The 25,404-nt window shown below is 39.9% G+C and overlaps 2 protein-coding genes across 3 annotated transcripts in view; one reads left to right on the plus strand and one right to left on the minus strand.

The window, feature by feature from the left end:
• Positions 1-7,535, plus strand: part of LOC126480702 (peptidyl-prolyl cis-trans isomerase-like 3) — a 52,154-nt gene extending 44,619 nt beyond the window's left edge. The window contains exons 4-5 of one of the 2 annotated variants that reach the window (XM_050103948.1): positions 7,200-7,234; positions 7,336-7,535. In XM_050103948.1, the coding sequence (XP_049959905.1) occupies positions 7,200-7,234; positions 7,336-7,462 (162 nt within the window). In that variant the 3' untranslated portion in view covers positions 7,463-7,535. Of the gene's footprint in view, positions 1-7,115; positions 7,235-7,335 lie in introns of both variants that reach the window. The other variant, XM_050103947.1, reaches the window with a different exon arrangement.
• A 2,084-nt stretch (positions 7,536-9,619) lies between these two features.
• LOC126481945 (uncharacterized) lies at positions 9,620-11,889 on the minus strand. Its single transcript, XM_050105903.1, has 2 exons — positions 11,315-11,889; positions 9,620-9,754 (listed from the first exon to the last, which is right to left on the minus strand). Exons 1-2 carry the CDS (start codon positions 11,693-11,695, stop codon positions 9,620-9,622), a joined length of 516 nt encoding a protein of 171 aa, XP_049961860.1. The 5' UTR covers positions 11,696-11,889.
• Between the last annotated feature and the right edge of the window lie 13,515 nt (positions 11,890-25,404).

Here is a 25,404-nt window from a genome sequence, read left to right on the forward strand (position 1 = left end):
GAACCTCAAAGTTTTTATTTCTTCTCCATGGATCTTAATACCTACTCCGAATTTTTCTTTTGTTTCTTTTACTGCTTGCTCAATATACAGATTGAAAACATCGGGGAGAGGCTACAACCCTGTCTCACTCCCTTCCCTCTCATGTCCCTCGACTCTTATAACTGCCATCTGGTTTCTGTACAAATTGTAAATAGCCTTTCGCTCCCTGTATTTTACACCTGCCACCTTCAGAATTTGAAAGAGAGTATTCCAGTCAGCATTGTCAAAAGCTTTGTGTAAGTCTACAAATGCTAGAAATGTAGGTTTGCCTTTTCTTCATCTAGCTTCTAAAATAAGTCGTAGGGTCAGTATTGCCTCACGTGTTCCAATATTTCTACGGAATCCAAACTGATCTTCCCCGAGGTCCGCTTCTACCAGTTTTTCCATTCGTCTGTAGAGAATACGCGTTAGTATTTTGCATCCGTGACTTATTAAACTGATAGTTCGGTAATTTTCGCATCTGTCAACACCTGCTTTCTTTGGGATTGGAATTATTATATTCTTCTTGGAGTCATTTCGCCTGTCTCATACATGTTGTTCACCAGATGGTAGAGTTTTGTCAGGACTGGCTCTCCCAAGGCCGTCAGTAGTTCTAATGGAATGTTGTCTACTCCCGGGGCCTTGTTTCGACTCAGGTCTTTCAGTGCTCTGTCAAACTCTTCACGCAGTATCGTATCTCCCATTTCATCTTCATCTACATCCTCTTCCATTTCCATAATATTGTCCTCAAGTACATTGCCCTTGTATAGGCCCTCTATATACTCCCTCCACCTTTCTGCTTTCCCGTCTTTGCTTAGAACTGGGTTTCCATCTGAGTTGTTGATATTCATACAAGTGGTTCTCTTTTCTCCAGAGGTCTCTTTAATTTTCCTGTAGGCAGTATGTATCTTACCCCCTAGTGAGATAAGCCTCTACATCCTTACATTTGTCCTCTAGCCATCCCTGCTTAGCCATTTTGCACTTCCTGTCAATAAATTCCTCATAAGTCTGATATTTGTATTAGAGGTATCCTGAGTTTGCCATTAGGCTATATAGAAAGCCTATAGTGGTCTGTCTAATGTTGCATAAATGCTTTGTTTGAAGTATTACATAACAGCATGAGGCTTTTTCAAAGTAGCTGTCACAGTGCTGCTAGCTGCCCACATATGCTGAGTAAACTCCTGTCTTCCTAGGGAATTGGGACTCCCAGCAGCTGTTCTCCAAATTTTCTCAATAATGCTCCCCGAAAGAATGTTGTCATCCCTCCAGAGATTCCCACTTGAGTTTACAAAGCAGCTCCATAATACTCATGTTGATCAAACCTACTGGTAAAAATCTAGTATCTCACCTTGGTATGGCTTTGATGTCTTCCTTTAATCTGACCTGGAGGGAATCCCAAATACTCAGGCAGTACTGAAGAATGGGTTGCACTATTGTTGTATATGCAGTACCCTTTTCTCTGGCGAACCCCTAAGGACAGCTTACTGAAATCTGTTACTTATGAAGTCTTTAGACCACTCAAATATCTGGGAGCCAACTCCGCATGCTCGTTACCTTCATTAACAGTCTCTATTGGGGCACTTTGTCAAACACATTTCGGAAATATAGGACTATGGATTCTGCCTGTTGCCTTTCATCTATGGTTCACAAAGGGCAAGCTGATTTTCACATGATTTGTGCTTTCTAAACCCATGCTGATTTGTGGACAGAAGCTCCTCTATCTGAAGAAAATTTTTATATTTGAACTGAGGATATGTTAAACACATTTTCAGCAAACTGACATTAAGAATATTGGTCTGTAATTTTGCGGATCTGTTTTTGTACTCTTCTTAACACAGGTCCAACTGAGGCACCAGGTGGAAATGGCATGTCAAGCCGTTCCACAGGACTACATCCAGCATCTCTACAATCGTCTCCATGGGAGAATAGCAGCCTGCATTGCTGCGAAAGGTGGATATACACTGTACTAGTGCCGACATTGTGCATGCTCTGTTGCCTGTGGTTCTGTCAGTGTGATCATGTGATGTATCTGACCCCAGGAATGTGTCAATAAAGTTTCCCCTTCCTGGGACAATGAATTCACGGTGTTCTTATTTCAATTTCCAGGAGTGTACGTCCTTCATACTTCTCTATGTTTCCAGAACTTTGTTTGTACAATCCTCCTGCATGAATGTTTTCTTAAATGCAAGATTTAAAGCTTGGGCTTTTCTTTTGCTTTCTTCTATTGCCTTCCCAGACTGATAGAGTGCCCAAATAGAAGCTTTCGTTCCACATAGCGATTTTATGTAGGACCAGAATTTTCTCTGGATCTTGGCAGGATCTTTCACTGAGTTACGACAGTGGTAGTTGTATACTTTATGCATCAATCTTTTTACAGTCGATCAGATGTCTACTAACTTTCGCCTGTCATCACATGCACATTCTTTTTTTGAACTTAGAGTGCAGCAGTCTCCAGTTTCCATATTTTGGTGTGATTTTGGTTTTACTCTCTGCATATCAACCAGAGGATCTCAAATTACCACCTAGCCAGAATTACCCCTTGTGCATTCCACAAGTACTCTGCTACCCAAGTAGCTGCTTCCTTTGTGTAATGCAGTCTGATGTGTCAAGCCAAGTTGTACAATTCTCCACCCCATAACACAGATCCAGAAATCTGCAGCATAGACTTGATGGAGAATCAGTGGAGCCTTTGGTTGAGGCACTCCACTTGAATCCAGAACAAAGGACACCAATCAATTCTGGGAACTATGCTGCACACTGTTTACTCTGCTTGCACCCCCCACACAAGGCCAACAATCTTCACCACTTCTGCCAGCCACTCATATGAGCTCAGCATGGCCTCAGAACCCAAGTGACAAACGTCATTGGTACTGATGTGAGCCACACCTGCAGATGACTGCACGCTGCATGCTCGATAGCTGCAGATGGGATTCTTCCACATCATGGATTAGACCTACCAGAAGACAGTGTCTTTTCCTTTCAGTTTTCCTAGAGTATCAATGTGCTACTGTCTCATTTTACTGACCACTTAAACCATGGATAGGTGGAATATGTGTTTACATCACCTGCCAATCAAGAACAACACTTATAGCCGGAAACATGGAGTTTTTGCAAAAACTGATTAGCATTAACAAAGATCCACATTTTATAAAACAAGCCTCCCTTGACTGCATTTTAAATTTCAGTGAACAGCCTCTAAGCCATTGGTCACAGTTACTCTTGTCACACTGTGATATCTGCTCTTCACTACCTTCTCTCTGACCTTACTTCTACTACCTGAACAGTTGTCTTTTTATGTATATGCTTTAATATTCCTAGATGCAGATTTGTGGGTGCACGTAAAGCCTCTGCTCATTCGGAGATGAAATAGTAAATGGTCGGCTACTGCCCCCTCTATTCAACTACTGCTGCATGGTGTTTCTCCTTCCATTCCTCCTGGAAGGAATCCCCTATCCTATCTCCCTCCTACATCGATTGTACCAGGCTAACTCATAGTTTTATTTTAAATAATGAGCCAATCCCCCCCCCCCCCCCCCCCCCAAATATTGGGGTTGCGGAGCATTACAGACAGTACCTCATAGCTTGGTGGAATGTTGCCACCACCTGGCAGATTCTGTGCCACTAATATTGGCAGCCAATCCATGGACAGATGAACTGGTTCTCAGTTATTATTAGATAGTTTAAAATTTTAAACTATATTCATGGCAGGGGGTGGGGCACTCGGGGTTGGGTCAACTCCCACTGCATGCTGGGTCTGGAGGATCCTCTAACCTGCCTCCTTTGCATGCTGCCTCTTTCATCCCTCTTTTAGCCTGTTTTAATGGCTTTTAGGTGTAGCCTGAGTCTTTCTTCTTCACCCTGTTTTCCATTTCAGGGGTAACACTGTGGAATTGTGGGTACTCTTTAACATCTAGTCTATAATGTATCAGGGGTGGAACAGTTCTTGATGGGACAGATCCTGTCATATGTAGAGTGTAGTGGAAACCCACCTGCTGCATAACATATTTCTCTTATTTTGTTGTCATTATTGATTATACATCTGGTGCTCATTACATTTTTAGCCTTCTCTCTTTTTACATTCAGAACTTCCCAACTAAAAGGCATTCTTTACTCTGTAACTGTCTTCTTCCTTAATCGATTTGGCAGGAGTCAGCTGTGGATGGGGTTTCTCTCACTGTGGATGAGCTCTGCGGGATCATCATCTGCTCTGACTTATACCCATATACTTCTCCGTCTTCTTCTTCTTATTTTATCTGGCATCTTTATTGCTTTAAGTGCCTCAGTTTTACTGCCCATACACACTTTCATCATAACGCTTCCCTGGCAGACATCACTAACTGCAAATGAATAACCCATGGACCAAGTGACTGATGACCTCACTGTTTAGTCACTTAACCTCCACCCAACCAATGAACCAAAAACTGCCATGAATAATCACAAAAAAGAGCACACACATACCTAAAATAGTGCGAGGTAAGCACATCAATCTAGTCTCTTTCATTTATAAGCAAAATTAAACTTTACAGCTTTGCTGAACAGAGGAATTGTGCGTTGGAAGAGGCAGGGAGGGTGTGGTAGGCAGAGTTCATACTACGTTCTCGCAGTAAAAATTGAACATCTTGAGCAAATTAGAAATGTAATTTTGTTATTGTAATTGTCACATAAGAATATGAACGTTAAGTACACAAGTACAACATGGGAATGATTGTCTGTAGTCCAGTTTACTCAGGTGCTGTTGCAAATGGTATTCAGGCACTTTTTGTATGTGCTGAGGGGTTGGTAAATTCCATTTTATCTGCCTTTTTGCAAACATACATAGCACAACAAATATATTTCACTGACTGACTGACTGTAGAGCCTGTTGAGGAAAGGTACCATAAATTATGTCTGAAAGAATCTGCATAAATATTCAGTCTGATCTTGATAAGTTATCAGTATGGTGCAGAGATTGGCAGTGTGTTCTAAATGTTCACAAATGTAAAATTTTAGACTACTCTAAAATCAATGAGTCGCTATTGGCATCGGCCAACTTGTACAAATACCAGTGTGTAACACTTCGTAGGGATATGAAATGGAATGATCGCATAGGTTCTGTCATGGGTAAAGCAGGTGGTAGACTCCATTTTATTGGTAGATTACTGGGGAACTGCAATCAGTCTACAAAGTAGATTGCTTACAAATCATTTGTTTGACTGGTTCTAGAATATTATGCAAGTATGTGGGACCCATACCAGATAGGACTAACAGAGGATATTCATCTTGTACAGAGAAGGGCAGCATGAATAGTTCCACATTTGTTTAATCCATGGGAGAGTGTTACAGAGATACTGAAGGAACATGTGGTAGACTCTTGAAGATAGACATAAAGTATTACAAGAAAATCTATTAACAAAGTTTCAAGAACTGGCTTTAAATGGTTGCTCTAGGAACATACAACCACCCCTATGCGTCTCAAATAGGAATCATGTGGATAAGATTAGAACATTTAATGCACACAGAGAGATATTGAACAAGTCATTCTTCTCACACTCCACATGTGAATGGAATGGAATGGGAAGAAACCCTAATAACTGGTACAATGGGATGTACCCTCTGTGGTTTGCAGGGTATAGTAGTAGATGTAGATACCCAAAACTTGCGCTTTGTAGCAAAAATAGGGGAACTCCTTTAAATACTCGACATCTTCAAAACAATCACTTCAGAATAGTCTACAACTATGAGACTGTTTTTCGTTTGGTTGAAAGCACTTTTAAAAGTACATTACTAGTAGCATGTGTAATAACTGTTGTTTACATTTGTGTTTTCAGTGGAAATAGCCACACATTCAATAAGAATTACATTTGGTGTAAAGAGAGAAATCACAAACTGCTAAGTCAGAGTGAGGGAGTTCCATATTCTCATTGAACAAAAAGTGAGTTATCTGGAGGCTCATTGTAGAGATAACCAACCCATTTTAGTTTTTATTTCACTCAGGCTTTTGTCTCTCACATTTTACTGTAGTCTCATAAACATGCCAAATAGAACTTCACTGTGATGGCCTCAGTGGAGTGAATTCCATATATACACTTTGATGGCAACAGAGTATACTATAATCACTGGATTTTGCTTAAAACATGTCATCTTTTTGCCAACAAAGGGATGGTGTTATTTACTGTGGGGTTTGTAACAATATAATGAGAAGAAAAGTTTCTACTCACTATATAGCAGAGATGGTGAGTCACAGATAGGCACAACAAATATTTTCACATTTAAAGCTTTCGGCCAATTCTCTCCTTTAATGCTGCTCCCCCCTCTCCCTTGCCAGCCACCTAACCTGCAGGACTTCACTGTCTGCCATCCCCACCGTACTATCCTTGCCCCTCTCCACCACAGCCTCCTCCTTTCCCCGACCCAGTCGCCACTCCCATCGTGCACCGGTGCTGCTGCTCGCAGTGTGGTTCTAGTTGCCTGAGACTGCAGTTGTGTGTGTATCTACAACTCAGCATCTCCACTATATGGTGAGTAACAACTTTCCTTCTCGTAATATTGTTACATTCAATCCTGGCTTTTCCATTGTTTGATTACTGTGTGGTTTGATGTTCAATATCAGTCACAACTGTACACATATAGACTTGCTAGAATTTGTTGCTGTGGTCTATGGCTGTCCTATTATACTAACATCATGGAGGGCCTGTTTCTTTGTCATTGTGTATCATTTCATTAACTTGGAAAATTATTTTCTAGATTTTGGATAATGAATATTAAATTGACGACCATTCAAATGTTGTGGATGTTCTCATGCAAAAACCTCCCTTGGTCATTCGGTGGGTTCCAAGTGAAGTTTTTTTTCTGCTTAAAACAAATCTTAATTCATGCCATTTGAGAGAGAGAGAGATTTACCTTGTAGCAGAACTTATCTGGTACCTCATTGATTTTCTTATTTGTGCAGTATATTTAATGAAAAGCAATTACAATCTTTTTAAGACTTAGTGCATTGAAACAGGTACTTTGATGTCTTTGCCGTCATAAAATTGTTGCAGATTTTTCTAATTGTTATACATTGACTGTTATTTCTTTACTTTTGCAATTACACAGTCACTGTATTTTTTGTTGAACAGCATAACACTAGAGGTATTGTATCTATGGCAAATAATGGTCCAAACACAAATGCAAGCCAATTTTTTATTACATATGCTGCCCAGCCGCACCTGGATTTGAAGTACACCATCTTTGGAAAGTAAGTTCCATTGCCTTCTATACCACAATTTGTAACCAATAAACCAAATTTTGTTTTTCTTCCCCATTTCACTATGAGAATTCTATGTTTTTTTGTTGTAGGGTTATTGATGGATTTGAGGCACTGGATGAATTAGAGAAGTTGCCAGTAAACCCTAAAAATTACAAACCTTTAACAGAAACAAGGATAAACAGAGTTACAATACATGCCAACCCCTTGGCAGGATAATTGCCTGCAATAAATTAATTGGATAATACATGTGAAATAAAAAAATAATAAATTTACTGCAAGTTTTACAGAAGTTTTAAAGGCTTTAGCTTTTATGAAACCAAGCACCCATCACTCCTAAAATTTCTTAGAATAAAAGGTGAATAAAAATTTAATTGATTTGTTATCATTCTTTTCCAATTTATATTTTAATCTTCGGTACTTCCCGAATGTTGTATACAGTGTAGGTACCTGAAGTGTTGAACAGACGACTATTGATGATACAAATTATTGTACATAACATTTAGTTTTGAGTTGCAAGAGATATTTTCGTATCTTAATATAATTCAAAGCACTTTCTTCTCAGCTGAAACTTCACACTTTTCTTTATCCAAGTAGTGCCCGTTATTGATAAAGGCAGGCAGGTACTGCTTTCAATTTTTTACTCGAGGTGGAGTTCTGGAATTCGCTACACCACAATAAACTTTGAGAAAATGATTAAATGCAATTAAATGTGCCCTCGTGTGTGTGTGTGTGTGTGTGTGGGAGGGGGGGGGGGGGGAGGGAGGGGTGCGTATCAGTTGAACTTGACCCATTGTGAACTGATGTCTACATTGGAACAAGAAAAGGCATAGAACAACAAAATTGAATTCAAAACCTATATTAAGAATCCAGTGTAGAAAGAGGAAGTTTTCAATTAGGTAAAATGTGGATTTAGATAGGGAAACTTTATAAAATTGCAGCCAGATAAGCTGAACAAAGTTCGCTCAAGCAATAGGCATATGTAGAAGATTGCAGAAGAAACACAGAGTGCCGAAAAAGTGACATGGTAATGTAAATAGCTTATAAACAGATTCTTCTGTTACAACATGTTGGTTCTTGACTTAATATATTGTGTTGCTCTGGAAGAGAGAGTAAATCCTATAATTAGCATGATATCTACAGTAAAGGTGAACATGTCAGGTGAGGTTTGTTGTTTTCACCAGTCTGTCATCCATGTGCTTTGCATTCAAAGACCATGGGCTGTGTATTGTATGCATCAGAAATTGCAGAAATGCTTTCAATTGACAATGTATTAGGAATCATACATTTTGAGAAGCAGTGAAACTAGTGACAACTCTCCGAGCTGGCAGCTTACATGCACAGATCATATGCTCCTGTCCAATTTCTGCGAGACTGTCAGTACTGGTGAATATCTTCTCCAGACCCCCATGTGGCAATTTTGTTTCTTGGGGACATGCAGAAGAACCATAGTACTGTCTTACAAGCAGAGTCCATGCATATTTGTGATCTTGCAACATACCACACTTCAAACATTTTATCTTCTGACATTTTATTGACCTGTAATTGGTTTTAAATTTCTTGATAAGCTTCAAAAGGTTTTTGTGCTATGCATGTTTGCCAAGATGCTGGTATTCAGAGAAGATTAAAAGGTATGACAAATAAGAAGAAAACAACATTTAAAAGATAAAAACTTTACATAAACTCACAATTATTTGGTATCACTTCATTTGTTGCAAATTTGATAAGCCACTTTACAATATGGTTATGTAAACACAAGTTGTTTACATATCAACAAGTGTGCAATGTCTGTAAAACCAAACTTGCAAAATTGTCATAACTGAATTACCACAATATTGTCGCTAGCTGTGCTGCATGCTGTGTGGAGTAGTGTTTTGTGCCACTTGCTGGATTGCTGCGGGTTGCCAGATCAAGTCTTGATTATCAACAAATATTCAGTATTCATCTTGTCTGCAAGGTTCTCAAAATTTCTTGTGTTTGTATTATTCAGGAATATTATAATGCATGAATAGCAGCACTCTCCAACTAGGAGGCAGTTCTGTTCTGTCTGGATGTTGATGTGTGAAACGTATATGCTTTCAGTGTTATGCTTTGTACTCCATTGATGACTCTCCTTTTGGATTTGGTTGTGGTTATATGACAATATGAACCTTAAAATGAAAGCCATGCTGTTAAGTGCAATATGCCAAACTGCACAGTGTTGGTAGACTGAAAATGATTTTCATAAAACTGTCTATTTCTTTTGGATAGTTAATATTTGTATCATGCCACACATTACAAAATAGAGATAGCCAAGAAAACTCATTTGTAATTGTCTGCCTTTTTATTATTACAGCATGTGTCACAACTTACAGTATGCTTCTATTGTGTTGGCAGTCACACTTTAAAAGTACTTAAGCAAAAAGGAAAAACCTTCCTCCACAGTGATATAAGTAGTCCATAAACTTTTTCTTCTTCATTAATGAATGGAGATGTGGTGAAAATGATGAAGGATGCTGTGCCCGGCATGGACTACCATGTAACAAAGAACACAGGAGATATTGTAATTGCCTATTTCTTCCACAATGCAGCCACTGTACCTATAGTTTGTACGGAGCATTTACACAAACTCCATATATTGAGCTCTCCTTGCAAAGGAGGGGTTGTAGATGGTGCCAATACTGCATCAGTAACTGCTTAAGCACTTATTTTAGTAGGAACAACCTGAGTGCAATGGTATTGGTGTACACAGTACAATTCAATCACTGAAGTGGCAATGGCTGGATACAAGACCCCCAACTGTTTAGTTGTCAGAAGTCTACCGACTCTACAAAGCTGAGCATATAGTATACAGATCAGGAACATTTTGAATATTATAGTTTATGCTTTAAGTAAGTAAGTTTATATCGGAGCACCATTTATATTACAATTTTAATACCTGGAGAAATAAGCAGAAATGACATAGATAGCATTGATAAAAATTTCATTGCAAGAGGAATGTAAACTGTGCCATGGACCTGACAGTAGGGAGGAGATATGAAAGAGGACATCTGAAAAACATCGTAATACCTTACACAAAGCATGCTTCAACAGACATATGTAAACACACTTCAGACATTGATTTTGTGGGATTCAGTCCAAGGTCAACATCTGGCAGAAGGGGTCAAAAGGCTGAGCCATAGAGTAAACCCTGCATTTGTGCAATTGATAGACCTGCAGCACGAAACAAAATGTAGCAAAAATTTGGTCATTTCATTTGAGCTGTACAGAATGCAGTACTGCTAGTGAATATTGATGGCAATGAAGAGACCGTCATGGGCACAAAAATATTTCAGGGGTATTGTGGAAAATAATGTGCAATGGTATATTTGTTCCCTATATATTAGTTTCAAAAGCTGAAATACAATGCACATGATGTTCCAGTTGAAGAGCTACAGAATATTTCAAGGCAAATGGACATCAGTTGAGAGCTCTCTCCTCTGTATGTTACTAGTGCAGGTATGATATAATGACAGTACGCGAATCATTTTCCAAGAATGTAACAATACCAGAGAAGGAAAGTTGCTACTCACCATATAGCGGAGATGCTGAGTCGCGATAGGTACAACAAAAAGATTCGCACAATTATAGCTTTTGGCAGAACTGAAACTGAGTGTGTTTTCAGTTCTCTGAGACTGCAGATGTGTGTGCAAGTTGCATTTGCATGAGTGTGCGCGTATGTGTATGTGTGTCTACCATTTGTATTCCTGGAAAAATTGTTTCTAAAATATTTGTGGTTGACCTGTGGTCAAAACAGTAAACAGGTGAGAGGTGAAAACAGTTACCAATCATTTTTCGCAATGTATATGTTGCATTTACTAATTGTCTTTTCTGTGGAATGAATTAGTCAGCTTCGGTGCACAATCATCCCTCACTCACTATAACTTAAAAAGATAACTTCAGTGAAACAGAAAAGATGCAAGCAATAGTGAGAGACAATAATAACTTTTTAAATGTGTACTGGTATATACAGGTATAAAAACTCTGCAAAGAACAGTTTCATAAACAAATTCAAATATAAAGAAGGAAAATGTATTTTTAAAATTCTTTTACCTTGCATATAACTATGTTTTTCTTGATATCTTGATGCAAAAATGAAATTAGTTCACTTAAAGGTGAGAGGTATGATTTTTCTTCATAGCATTTATTATCAAGTTTATACAGCTGTGGACTGCGTCTGCGTAAGGATGGGATGTCCATTTTACATATAACATTGGAGAAGGGCCCCCAAACAGCACCATTCCTATTGGGCCTGAAAGAAATTGTGATTAGCAGTAGGCATGCAGTTAATCTCAACATCTTTAAATCCAGTTGATGCCAGGGAAATACGCCTTGTGTATCCAATCTCATGGTAAATGAAAGCCACATTCTGTCTGACCTGCAGCTGTTCCCACAAGGCATTTTTATGAGCTTCCATAGCAGCAGTGCTCCCATTTTTGTATGTTGGAATTCTCTTCATTAGAAAGTAGCAGTGACTGAAAATGCTTGGTTATATCATGTTCCTGGAACTCATTGTACTGTATCCATGTGCCATATATGACTAAATTCTGAAATGGTCACCTTGTCACCACGTGTGAGATTACATGGAATGACCCTTGGGGGACAGCTCATCGTGCAGGCCGGGTGTTCCCATCAGCACAGTAATAAATGTAGTAAAGGACTTACCTTGGAAGATTCAGGACAAATCTTTTGATAGAGGGGAGGTGTGCTATGCAATGAAAAAGTTTGGCGCACAAATTGTAAAATTTTTCTGGCCCCTGCCAAGGCAATAAATGCTAGCTCTACTGAAGTGCTAATCAAGTAGGCCACTGGGCAGCAATGTTGACATTATGTCAAACCCTCAGACTGGACCAGTTTGTGACACCAGTCTTGGGTGAAGCACGTAGAACACCTAAACCTCCCAATGCTATGAGATCAAGGTTGAAGTAACTTCTTGTAACTTGGAGCACTTGCGTGCTGCTGAAAAATCACACATTGCAAATATGACTGAGGTGTACTCGATGCAGAGCTAGGAAAAGCTGATGAGACAAGGAATATGGAACAGATCCACTCATCCCACGTAGGACTATATCAGAAGTGTAAAGAACGACAGCCTGTTGAGTTCCAGAGGCACCGTGACTAACACTTGGGTAGTGAAGATATGCTGGCTGACTGGGCGCTGACGAATTTGTCAGGTTCTGGCTTGAGGTATGCCACACCAATATTGTTGCAGCTGCTGGATTTGGGGAACTTCACCATTGCAAGTGGCTGTGTGTAGCCACCCTCCATCCTCTGAGACACTTTGGCCGACGGACTGCAAGTTGTCTACAGTCCAACTGAGGAAGGCATGCTGTTTCAGCCTCCTAGCTACCTAGATGTCATCAGCCACCGTCCTGGTCAATCCCTTATGGGTGACTGGGAACTTGCTGCTCGGCGTCAAACGTCTAGTGTCAGCTATTGCACCCAAGTGCATGACGCAGGGATGTGTAGCCTGCCAAACTCTGGAGGCCCTGAATGGGCCGTACTCCTGGTTTATCCCTGGCTCACAAGACACATGGCACCGCGGAGGTAGCTGCCCATGACCTAGGATAAACACGTCATGGGCACCACCAAGGGTATCAGTAAATTCTGCAATTGGCTGCACTGGCATGTGGACTGGACAGCCTTGAAGTCGGCTGTAATACTGTACATTACCAATGGAAATACACTTATTAATGCTGCCACTGTTTCATTGTGCACCCCATTGTAAATCAGCCCTCACCTGCACCCTAGTAGAATTTTTCACAGAGCATAACTTGATCATAGCTAACACTTGGTTTAAGAATCATGAAATAAGGTTGTATACGTGGAAGAGGCCTGGAGACACTGGAAGGTTTCAGATAGATTATATATTGGTAAGACAGAGATCCCCCCATGAACCATGGACCTTGCCGTTGGTGGGGAGGCTTGCGTGCCTCAGCGATACAGATGACCGTACCGTAGGTGCAACCACAACGGAGGGGTATCTGTTGAGAGGCCAGACAAACATGTGGTTCCTGAAGAGGGGCAGCAGCCTTTTCAGTAGTTGCAGGGGCAACAGTCTGGATGATTGACTGATCTGGCCTTGTAACATTAACCAAAACGGCCTTGCTGTGCTGGTACTGCGAACGGCTGAAAGCAAGGGGAAACTACAGCCGTAATTTTTCCCGAGGACATGCAGCTTTACTGTATGATTAAATGATGATGGCGTCCTCTTGGGTAAAATATTCCGGAGGTAAAATAGTCCCCCATTCGGATCTCCGGGCGGGGACTACTCAAGAGGGCGTAGTTATCAGGAGAAAGAAAACTGCCATTCTACGGATCGGAGCGTGGAATGTCAGATCCCTAAATCGGGCAGGTAGGTTAGAAAAATTAAAAAGGGAAATGTATAGGTTAAAGTTAGATATATTGGGAATTAGTGAAGTTCGGTGGCAGGAGGAACAAGACTTTTGGTCAGGTGATTACAGGGTTATAAATACAAAATCAAATAAGGGTAATGCAGGAGTAAGTTTAATAATGAATAAAAAAATAGGAGTGCGGGTTAGCTACTACAAACAGCATAGTGAACGCATTATTGTGGCCAAGATAGACACAAAGCCCATGCCTACTACAGTAGTACAAGTTTATATGCCAACTAGCTCTGCAGATGATGAAGAAATTGATGAAATGTATGACGAGATAAAAGAAATTATTCAGGTAGTGAAGGGAGACGAAAATTTAATAGTCATGGGTGACTGGAATTCGTCAGTAGGAAAAGGGAGAGAAGGAAACATAGTAGGTGAATATGGATTTGGGGGAAGAAATGAAAGAGGAAGCCGCCTTGTAGAATTTTGCACAGAGCATAACTTAATCATAGCTAACACTTGGTTCAAGAATCATGAAAGAAGGTTGTATACCTGGAAGAATCCTGGAGATACTAAAAGGTATCAGATAGATTACATAATGGTAAGACAGAGATTTAGAAACCAGGTTTTAAATTGTAAGACATTTCCAGGGGCAGATGTGGATTCTGACCACAATCTATTGGTTATGAACTGCAGATTGAAACTGAAGAAACTGCAAAAAGGTGGGAATTTAAGGAGATGGGACTTGGATAAACTGAAAGAACCAGAGGTTGTAGAGCGTTTCAGGGAGAGCATAAGGGAACAATTGACAGGAATGGGGGAAAGAAATACAGTAGAAGAAGAATGGGTAGCTCTGAGGGATGAAGTAGTGAAGGCAGCAGAGGATCAAGTAGGTAAAAAGAAGAGGGCTATTAGAAATCCTTGGGTAACAGAAGAAATATTGAATTTAATTGATGAAAGGAGAAAATATGAAAATGCAGTAAATGAAGCAGGCAAAAAGGAATACAAATGTCTCAAAAATGAGATTGACAGGAAATGCAAAATGGCTAAGTAGGGATGGCTAGAGTACAAATGTAAGGATGTAGAGGCTTGTCTCACTAGGGGTAAGATAGATACTGCCTACAGGAAAATTAAAGAGGCCTTTGGAGAGAAGAGAACCACTTGTATGAATATCAAGAGCTCAGATGGCAACCCAGTTCTAAGCAAATAAAGGAAGGCAGAAAGGTGGAAGAAGTATATAGAGGGTTTATACAAGGGCGATGTACTTGAGGACAATATTATGGAAATGGAAGAGGATGTAGATGAAGATGAAATGGGAGATAAGATACTGCGTGAAGAGTTTGACAGAGCACTGAAAGACCTGAGTCGAAACAAGGCCCCGGGAGTAGACAACATTCCATTAGAACTACTGATGGCCTTGGGAGAGCCAGTCATGACAAAACTCTACCATCTGGTGAGCAACATGTATGAGACAGGCGAAATACCCACAGACTTCAAGAAGAATATAATAATTCCAATCCCAAAGAAAGCAGGTGTTGACAGATGTGAAAATTACAGAACTATCAGTTTAATAAGTCACAGCTGCAAAATACTAACGCAAATTCTTTACAGTCGAATGGAAAAACTGGTAGAATGTTGGAACACGTGAGGCAATACTAACCTTACGACTTATCTTAGAAGAAAGATTAAGAAAAGGCAAACCTACGTTTCTAGCATTTGTAGACTTAGAGAAAGCTTTTGACAATGTTAAGTGGAATACTCTCTTTCAAATTCTGAAGGTGGCAGGGGTAAAATACAGGGAGCGAAAGGCTATTTACAATTTGTACAGAAACCAGATGGCAGTTATAAGAGTCACGGGGTATGAAAGAGAAGCAGTGGTTGGGAAGGGAGTGAGACAGGGTTGTGGCCTGTCCCTTATGTTATTCAATCTGTATATTGAGCAAGCAGTAAAGGAAACAAACGAAAAATTTGGAGTAGGTATTAAAATTCATGGAGAAGAAGTAAAAACTTTGAGGTTTGCCAATGACATTGTAATTCTGTCAGAGACAGCAAAGGACTTGGAAGAGCAGTTGAACGGAATGGACAGTGTCTTGAAAGGAGGATATAAGATGAACATCAACAAAAGCAAAACGAGGATAATGGAATGTAGTCAAATTAAATCGGGTGATGCTGAGGGGATTAGATTAGGAAATGAGACACTTAAAGTAGTAAAGGAGTTTTGCTATTTAGGGAGTAAAATAACTGATGATGGTCGAAGTAGAGAGGATATCAAATGTAGACTGGCAATGGCAAGGAAATCGTTTCTGAAGAAGAGAAATTTGTTAACATCGAGTATTGATTTAAGTGTCAGGAAGTCGTTTCTGAAAGTATTTGTATGGAGTGTAGCCATGTATGGAAGTGAAACATGGACGATAACCAGTTTGGACAAGAAGAGAATAGAAGTTTTCGAAATGTGGTGCTACGGAAGAATGCTGAAGATAAGGTGGGTAGATCACGTAACTAATGAGGAGGTATTGAATAGGATTGGGGAGAAGAGAAGTTTGTGGCACAACTTGACTAGAAGAAGGGATCGGTTGGTAGGACATGTTTTGAGGCATCAAGAGATCACAAATTTAGCATTGGAGGGCAGCGTGGAGGGTAAAAATCGTAGAGGGAGACCAAGAGATCAATACACTAAGCAGATTCAGAAGGAAGTAGGTTGCAGTAGGTACTGGGAGATGAAGAAGCTTGCACAGGATAGAGTAGCATGGAGAGCTGCATCAAACCAGTCTCAGGACTGAAGACCACAACAACAACACAAGACAGAGATTCAGGAACCAGGTTTTAAATTGTAAGACATTTCCAGGGGCAGAGGTGGACACTGACCACAATCTTTTGGTTATGAACTGTAGATTAAAACTGAAGAAACTGCAAAAAGGTGGGAATTTAAGGAGATGGGACCTGGATAAACTGAAAGAACCAGAGGTTGTAGTTAGTTTCAGAGAGAGCATTAGGGAACGATTGACAAGAATGGGGGAAAGAAATACAGTAGAAGAAGAACAGGTAGCTTTGAGAGACTTAATAGTGAAGGCAGCAGAGGATCAAGTAGGTAAAAAGACGAGAGCTAGTGGAAATCCTTGGGTAACAGAAGAGACATTGAATTTAATTGATGAAAGGAGAAAATATAAAAATGTAGTAAATTAAGCAAGCGAAAAGGAGTACAAACGTCTCAAAAATGAGAGTGACAGGAAACGCAAAATGGCAAAGCAGCGATGGCTAGAGGTCAAATGTAAGATAAATACTGCATACAGGAAAATCAGAGAGACCTTCGGAGAAAATAGAACTGTTTGTATGAATATGAAGAACTCGGAAAACCAGTTCTAAGCAAAGAAGGGAAGGCAGAAAGGTGAAAGGGCCTATACAAGGGCAGTGTACTTGAGGCAAATATTATGGAAATGGAAGAGGACATAGATGAAGACGAAATAGGAGATATGATACTGTGTGAAGAATTTGACAGAGCACTGAAAGACCTAAGTCAAAACAAGGCCCCAGGAGTAGACAATATTCCATTAGAACAACTGATAACCTTGGGAGAGCCAGCTATGTCAAAACTCTACCATTAGGTAAGCAAGGTACATGAGACAGGCAAAATATCCTCAGACTTCAAGAAGAGTATAATAATTCCAATCCCAAAGAAAGCAGGTGTTGACAGGTGTGAAAATTACCGAACTATCAGTTTAATAAGTAACGGCTGCAAAATACTGACACGAATTCTTCAAAGAAGAATGGAAAAACTGTTAGAAGCCGACCTTGGGGAAGATCAGTTTGGATTCCATAGAAATGTTGGAACACATGAGGCAATACTAACCCTACAACTTATCTTAGAAAGTAGATTAAGGAAAGGCAAACCTATGTTTCTAGCAGTTGTAGAATTAGAGGAAGCTTTCGAAAATGGTGACTGGAATACTCTCTTTCAAATTCTGAAGGTGGCTGGGGTCAAATACAGGGATCAAAATGCTATTTACAATTTGTACAGAAACCAGATGGCAGTTATCAGAGTCACGGGGTATGAAAGAGAAGCAATGGTTGGGAAGGGAGTGAGACAGGGTTGTGGCCTGTCCCTGATGTTATTCAATCTATTTATTGAGCAAGCAGTAAAGGGAAAAAAAAGAAAAATTCGGAGTAGGTATTAAAATCCATGGAGAAGAAATAAAAACTTTGAGGTTCGCTGATGACATTGTAATTCTGTCAGAGATGGCAATGGACCTGGAAAAACAGCTTAAAGGAATAGACGGTGTCTTGAAAGGAGGATATAAGATGAATATCAACAAAAGCAAAATGAGGATAATGGAATGTAGTCGAATTAAATCAGGTGAAGCTGAGGGAATTAGTTTAGGAAACGACACACTTAAAGTAGTAGATCATTTTTACTATTTGGGGTGCAAAATAACTGATGATGGTCGAAGTAGAGAGGTTGTAAAATGTAGACAGGCAATGACAAGGAAAACATTTCTGAAGAGAAATTTGTTGACATCGAGTATAGATTTAAGTGTCAGGAAGTCTTTTCTGAAAGTAACTGCATGGAGTGTAGCCATGTATGGAAGTGAAACAAGGATAATAAATAGTTTGGACAAGAAGAGAATAGAAGCTTTTGAAATGTGGTGCTACATAAGAATGCTGTAGATTAGATGGGTACATCATGCAACTAATGAGGAGGTACTGAAGCGAGTTGGGGAGAAGAGGAATTTGTAGCACAACTTGACTAGAAGATGGGATTGGTTGGTAGAACATGTTCTGAGGCATCGAGGGATCACCAATTTAGAATTGGAGGGTAAAAATCTTGAAGGGAGACCAAGAGATGAATACACTAAGCAGATTCAGAAGGATGTAGGTTGCAGTAGGCACTTGGAGATGAAGAATCTTGCACAGGACAGAGTAGCATGGAGAGCTGCATCAAACCAGTCTCTGGATTGAAGACCACCACCACCATCGCCGCCGCCGCAACAACAACAACAACAACAATGCTGCCACTGTTTCATTTGGCATCCCATTGTAAATCAGCCTTCACCTGCACCCAGCCTCTCACCTGTCCTGACATGTAGCAGCCCTGAATAGGCCAGGTTGCTCCAACACTCAGAGGAATTGGACTTCATTACCTTAACTGCATTTTTTGCTGCAGCTGCAATAAGAATATCGAAAAAAAGTGCTATGTGGTGACATCCTCCAGTGTATCACTGCTTGTCACAAGAGGGAATGTTAATAGTGAACACATGTTGTAAACTTGGAACAATCTCATTTGTAGTGTGTCAAGTTTCTACACCTCTTGGTTGGCCATGAGCTGTGAATCCGTAGTTCTCAAAAGTGGAAGAGCATTGAAATATGAAATTGGGGGGAAGGGGGGGGGGGGGGGGGTGTATTAATAAACGCACATAGCATTTGTTTTTATGGGCAGTGTATTCCCACAATCCTTGATGATGACAGAGGTTAATCGCTAACACAGTCTCTTAATACAAACACCATAATAATTGTTCACAGCTCAGTTACATATCAGTGCACAGTTGAAAGGTTAAGTACATAATTTTGCTTGCCTGCCATTGTTATTGCATTAACACAGTTATCAACAATTCAGACAGTATATCTGTGTGGTACACTTCGCACAGGTTTTAGTCCATGCTCTTACTGCATCCTGACTCTTACTCATTTGCAACTTGAGTGCTATTCACTTCTCCCAGCTATTTATAATCTTGCCTTTTGGCGGGTGTTCCTCACATCATGGTTTTTGATGATTTACAGTAGAATCCCTACAATAATTATTGATACAAAAGAAATAAATTGTAAGGGTGACCATCCCAACTTTTAGAATCATTTACTTCATGTACCAATGTTTTGTATCTTTGTGTTCTACAGAAACTAAATGCACTACATTCCGAAATACTGATCATACCATACCCCCATGTTTAGTAAAAATTCCCTGGCGTCTAAGAGAACCACGACATATAGTTTATTTAACAGAAGTTGAAACTCTGAATATTTCCTTTAAAAATCAAAATATGGAAAGTCTTGGAACATCACAGTTTGCGAAGAAATTTTTGTCACGGTATTATCAGAACAAAATTTTGAAATATTACAAGGTACAAAAATTGTTGGTGGGCTGAAATTGTATCTTAATTAATTAATAACTTTTCAATTACAAACATTTAAACTAAACTACTTACTTCTTGGAATAATGAACAGATTGTATGTTGGTTCTTAGATTTCAGTTTACACACACATTTTTTGCACCGTAATGAAATTACAATATTTTCATATCCTGGTATCCACTGAATCAATTAACTTTAAATGACAACAGTTATACCACCATTTTCCTTGTTGGATATAGTTGATCTGTAATAATAGTAATAATAATAGTAGTAGTAGTAGTAATAATAATAATAATAATAATAATATGAAATCCTTTACAAAATGTGAAAGTTACAAATTCATGTACACTTTTGTGATGAAGGATGTGGGTAACACTTTTAATGGATCCATAAACAAGCTTAATTTGTTGTGTATCATAGTGAAATCTGTTTTCAATAGGAATATGTATCTCAGCGAATTTGTTAGAATGTTGATTCTACATTCAACCTACTGAAGCTGATGGCACATGGAATTTTGATCAAATTCATATAGCACAGGAAAGGACAGGAACTTTAAGCAGTCCTTGAGAAAAATTATTCCAGAAACAGAATAATCAATTAGTTGTTGTTGTTGTTGTTGTTGTTGTTGTTGTTGTTGTGGTCTTCAGTCCTGAGACTGGTTTGATGCAGCTCTCCATGCTACTCTATCCTGTGCAAGCTTCTTCATCTCCCAGTACCTACTGCAGCCTACATCCTTCTGAATCTGCTTAGTGTATTCATCTCTTGGTCTCCCTCTACGATTTTTACCCCCCACTCTGCCCTCCAATACTAAATTGGTGATCCCTTGATGCCTCAGAACATGTCCTACCAACCGATCCCTTCTTCTAGTCATGTTGCGCCACAATTCTATTCAGTACCTCCTCATTAGTTATGTGATCTATCCATCTAATCTTCAGCATTCTTCTGTAGCACCACATTTCGAAAGCTTCTATTTTCTTCTTGTCCAAACTATTTATCGTCCATGTTTCACTTCTATACATGGCTACACTCCATGCAAATACTTTCAGAAACGAATTCCTGACACTTAAATCAATACTCGATGTTAACAAATTTCTCTTCTTCAGAAACGCTTTGCTTGCCATTGCCAGTCTACATTTGATATCCTCTCTGCTTCGACCATCATCAGTTATTTTGCTCCCCCAAATAGCAAAACTCGTTTACTACTTTAAGTGTCTCATTTCCCAATCTAATTCCCTGAGCATCGCCCGACTTAATTCGACTACATTCAATTATCATTGTTTTGCTTTTGTTGATGTTCATCTTATATCCTCCTTTCATGACACTGTCCATTCCGTTCAACTGCTCTTCCAAGTCCTTTGCTTGTCTCTGACAGAATTACAATGTCATCGGCAAACCTCAAAGTTTTTATTTCTTCTCCATGGATCTTAATACCTACTCTGAATTTTTCTTTTGTTTCTTTTACTGCTTGCTCAATATACAGATTGAACAACATCGGGGAGAGGCTACAACCCTGTCTCACTCCCTTCCCAACCACTGCTTCCCTCTCATGTCCCTCGACTCTTATAACTGCCATCTGGTTTCTGTACAAATTGTAAATAGCCTTTCGCTCCCTGTATTTTACACCTGCCACCTTCAGAATTTGAAAGAGAGTATTCCAGTCAACATTGTCAAAAGCTTTCTCTAAGTCTACAAATGCTAGAAACGTAGGTTTGCCTTTTCTTCATCTAGCTTCTAAAATAAGTCGTAGGGTCAATATTGCCTCACGTGTTCCAATATTTCTACGGAATCCAGACTGATCTTCCCCGAGGTCCGCTTCTACCAGTTTTTCCATTCGTCTGTGGAGAATATGCATTAGTATTTTGCATCCGTGACTTATTAAACTGATAGTTCGGTAATTTTCACATCTGTCAGCACCTGCTTTCTTTGGGATCGGAATTATTATATTCTTCTTGAAGTCATTTCGCCTGTCTCATACATGTTGCTCACCAGATGGTAGAGTTTTGTCAGGACTGGCTCTCCCAAGGCCGTCAGTAGTTCTAATGGAATGTTGTCTACTCCCGGGGCCTTGTTTCGACTCAGGTCTTTCAGTGCTCTGTCAAACTCTTCACGCAGTATCGTATCTCCCATTTCATCTTCATCTACATCCTCTTCCATTTCTATAATATTGTCCTCAAGTACATTGCCCTTGTATAGGCCCTCTATATACTCCCTCCACCTTTCTGCTTTCCCGTCTTTGCTTAGAACTGGGTTGCCATCTGAGCTCTTGATATTCATACAAGTGGCTCTCTTTTCTCCAAAGGTCTCTTTAATTTTCCTGTAGGCAGTATCTGTCTTACCCCTAGTGAGATAAGCCTCTACATTCTTACATTTGTCCTCTAGCCATGCCTGCTTACCCATTTTGCACTTCCTGTCTATCTCGTTTTTGAGGCGTTTGTATTCCTTTTTGCCTGCTTCATTTACTGCATTTTATATTTCCTCCTTTTGTCAATTAAATTCAATATTTCTTGTGTCCCCCAAGGATTTCTACTAGCCCTCATCTTTTTACCTACTTGATCCTCTGCTGCCTTTACTACTTCATCCCTCAAAGCTACCCATTCTTCTTCTACTGTATTTCTTTCCCCCCATTCTTGTCAGTTGTTCCCTTATGCTCTCCCTGAAACTCTGTTCAACCTCTGGTTTAGTCAGTTTATCCAGGTCCCATCTCCTTAGATTCCCACCTTTTTGCAGTTTCTTCAGTTTCAATCTGCAGTTTATAACCAATAGATTGTGGTCAGAGTCCACATCTGTCCCTGGAAATGTCTTACAATGTAAAACCTGGTTTCTAAATCTCTGTCTTACCGTTATATAATCAATCTGAAACCTGTCAGTATCTCCAGGCTTCTTCCATGTATACAACCTTCTTTCGTGATTCTTAAACCAAGTGTTAGCTATGATTAAGTTGTGCTCTGTGCAAAATTCCACCAGTCGGCTTCCTCTTTCATTTCTTAACCCCAATCGATATTCACCTACTACATTTCCTTCTCTTCCTTTTCCTAGTATCGAATTCCAGTCACCCATGACTATTAAATTTTCGTCTCCCTTCACTATCTGAATAATTTCTTATGTCTCATCATACATTTCTTCCATTTCTTCGTCATCTGCAGAGCTAGTAGGCATATAGACTTGTACTAGTGTTGTAGGCATGGGCTTTGTGTCCATCTTGGCCACAACAATGCATTCGCTGTGCTGTTTGTAGTAGCTTACCCGCATTCCTATTGCTTTATTCATTATTAAACCTACTACTGCATTACCACTATTTGATTTTGTATTTATAACCCTGTATTCACCTGAACAAAAGTCTGGTTCCTCCTGCCACCGAACTTCACTAATTGCCACTATATCTAACTTTAACCTATCCATTTCCCTTTTTAAATTTTCTAACCTACCTGCTCGATTAAGGGATTTGACATTCCACGCTCGGATCCGTAGAATGCCAGTTTTCTTTCTCCTGATAACGACGTCCTCCTGAGTAGTCCCCGCCCAGAGATCCGAATGGGGGACTATTTTACCTCCGGAATATTTTACCCAAGAGGACACCATCATCATTTATCCATACAATAAATCTGCATGCCTTCGGGAAAAAATTACAGCTGTAGTTTCCCCTTGCTTTCAGCCGTTCGCAGTACCAGCACAGCTAGGCCGTTTTGGTTAGTGTTACAAGGCCAGATCAGTCAATCATCCAGACTGTTGCCCCTGCAACTGCTGTAAAGGCTGCTGCCCCTCTTCAGGAACCATACGTTTGTCTGGCCTCTCAACAAATACCCCTCCGTTGTGGTTGCACCTACGGTACGCCTATCTGTATCGCTGAGGCACGCAAGCCTCCCCACCAACGGCAAGGTCTATGGTTCATGGGGGGGGAATCAATTAGTATGCATGTTAAATGTTCCAAGCTAGGCAAGGGGATCTGACTGTAACAAGTTGCAGAGAGATTTATAGAGAAGCTGTTAATAGAGTAACAGGTGGGGAAACTAACACATAGACTGCTAAATGTGTCTGACAGTAGCACCGCATACCTGATGCCATGTGGCTGCCAATTATCACAGCAGAACCTTACACATGACGCCATGAACATGGCCTGGTTTAGTGGTGAAACACCCATTACTAAGTGTGAGGCAGTCAATGTTTTCAAAGGGGCAGTTCTGTTAGTTCATTATCTAGGTAGAGCCTGTTTCAGATATAAGTATGTAATGATAGAGTCCAAACAGCTGTGAGAAGCCAAGGAGATGAGACTGAGTTGTCAGCTGCACTAGAAATAGCACTACATGAAAAAGTTATGTTAATGTCAACGAGTGAAAGCAGAATAGTCCTGTGAATAGAACTTGGGCTTCCAAATGAGACAGTAAGAGTGATCAGAGATGCATGAGATATTAAATGTTGTACATACCATGTCATGTCACCAGTAACTGTTGAAGCAATAAGCTAGAGGGCTGAGTTCGTTCAATGACAGCCAGAGAGTTTTGAAATTTTTGTTATTGGTGTGATGAGAAAGGTCACAGATGCAGAGAGGTAAGTTGGATTAATGGAGCTGACTGATATTGATCTCATCATTTCCAAAGGGAACTGCAGGGAGACTGAATGTTTACAGGCAAGGAGATGCTCCCAGTATACACTAATAGGTCACAGTGGCTGTGTATGAGGATAAAACATCTTATGTGCTTTAAATGTAAGCAAGCAGAGCACTACACAAAGGACTGCAACAAAGGTGCATGACACACATTTAGAGAAATAAGGATTTCATTGCCAAGCTGAAATGAAAAGAATCACAAAATTAAAGATGTGACAAAGCTGCACATTTTTTAATTGGGCATTGTTTCATTAATTACACCCACAGTCTGAGTAATAGGCTGTGCCACAGTGAAAGACGTGTTAACAACATATTGTGTAGAATGAAGGAAGCACTCAAAAGTCACAGGCACAGCTATGCTTGCGAAAGAGAACAAATATTCCTGTTACTTTTAATGTTAGAGTAAAGAAAGCAGAAGGCAATTTGACAGGCAGATTGAACCACAAGAGAAAAAGGTAATGTTATTAAAAGTGGACAATCATGTACTGGGCAGTGAAAGGGAGAGTGTATAGGGTGATTATAATTAAAGTTAAACTTTCAAATCGGTGTAAAAGTAACACCACTGGTCAGAATGACATCAAATTGCAATGGAATATTACTGGAGAAGGGGAAAACGTATGGCAGAAGAACAATAAATAGTTACAAAATGCAGCAATAAATGGTTCTGTAAGCATCATAATTTGATAGTGGTCAACTGCAAATGACAAATGAATCATACAACGATGTGTAAGGTATACATTTGACACTAAACAAACTGTACTACTCAGTGCACATGGGTGTTCAGGTGTATACTGTTAGTTATGTAAGCCCATCCACCATGACAAGGTCGTATCACATCACATGGGGAAAAATCAGTTTTTAATTGTCCTGAGGCCACAAACCTCATAAAAAGCATCGATCACATTGGTTTTTAATTGTCCTGATACCAAAAACTGCATAAAAAGCAGCAATCAAAATCAGATTGGATTACAGTAGAGCGCCGATTATCCGAACGTCGGTCAACCGAACGACCACTTAACCGAACTGTGTACTCGCTCGCACCTGTTACTCTCCCACCCTACCGTCCATCATCGCCCTCAC

This window comes from Schistocerca serialis, chromosome 5 (genome assembly GCF_023864345.2).
Source record: "Schistocerca serialis cubense isolate TAMUIC-IGC-003099 chromosome 5, iqSchSeri2.2, whole genome shotgun sequence".
NCBI lineage: Eukaryota > Metazoa > Arthropoda > Insecta > Orthoptera > Acrididae > Schistocerca > Schistocerca serialis.

Excerpts from the sequence above, each read along its gene's own strand:
- LOC126481945 (XM_050105903.1), bottom strand. The coding sequence starts at position 11,695 with ATGGGAGCACTGCTGCTATGGAAGCTCATAAAAATGCCTTGTGGGAAC. Across the intron at positions 9,755-11,314 it reads AAAACATAGTTATATGCAAG|TCCATGCCGGGCACAGCATC; the intron begins GTAAAAGAATTT and ends GTTACATGGTAG.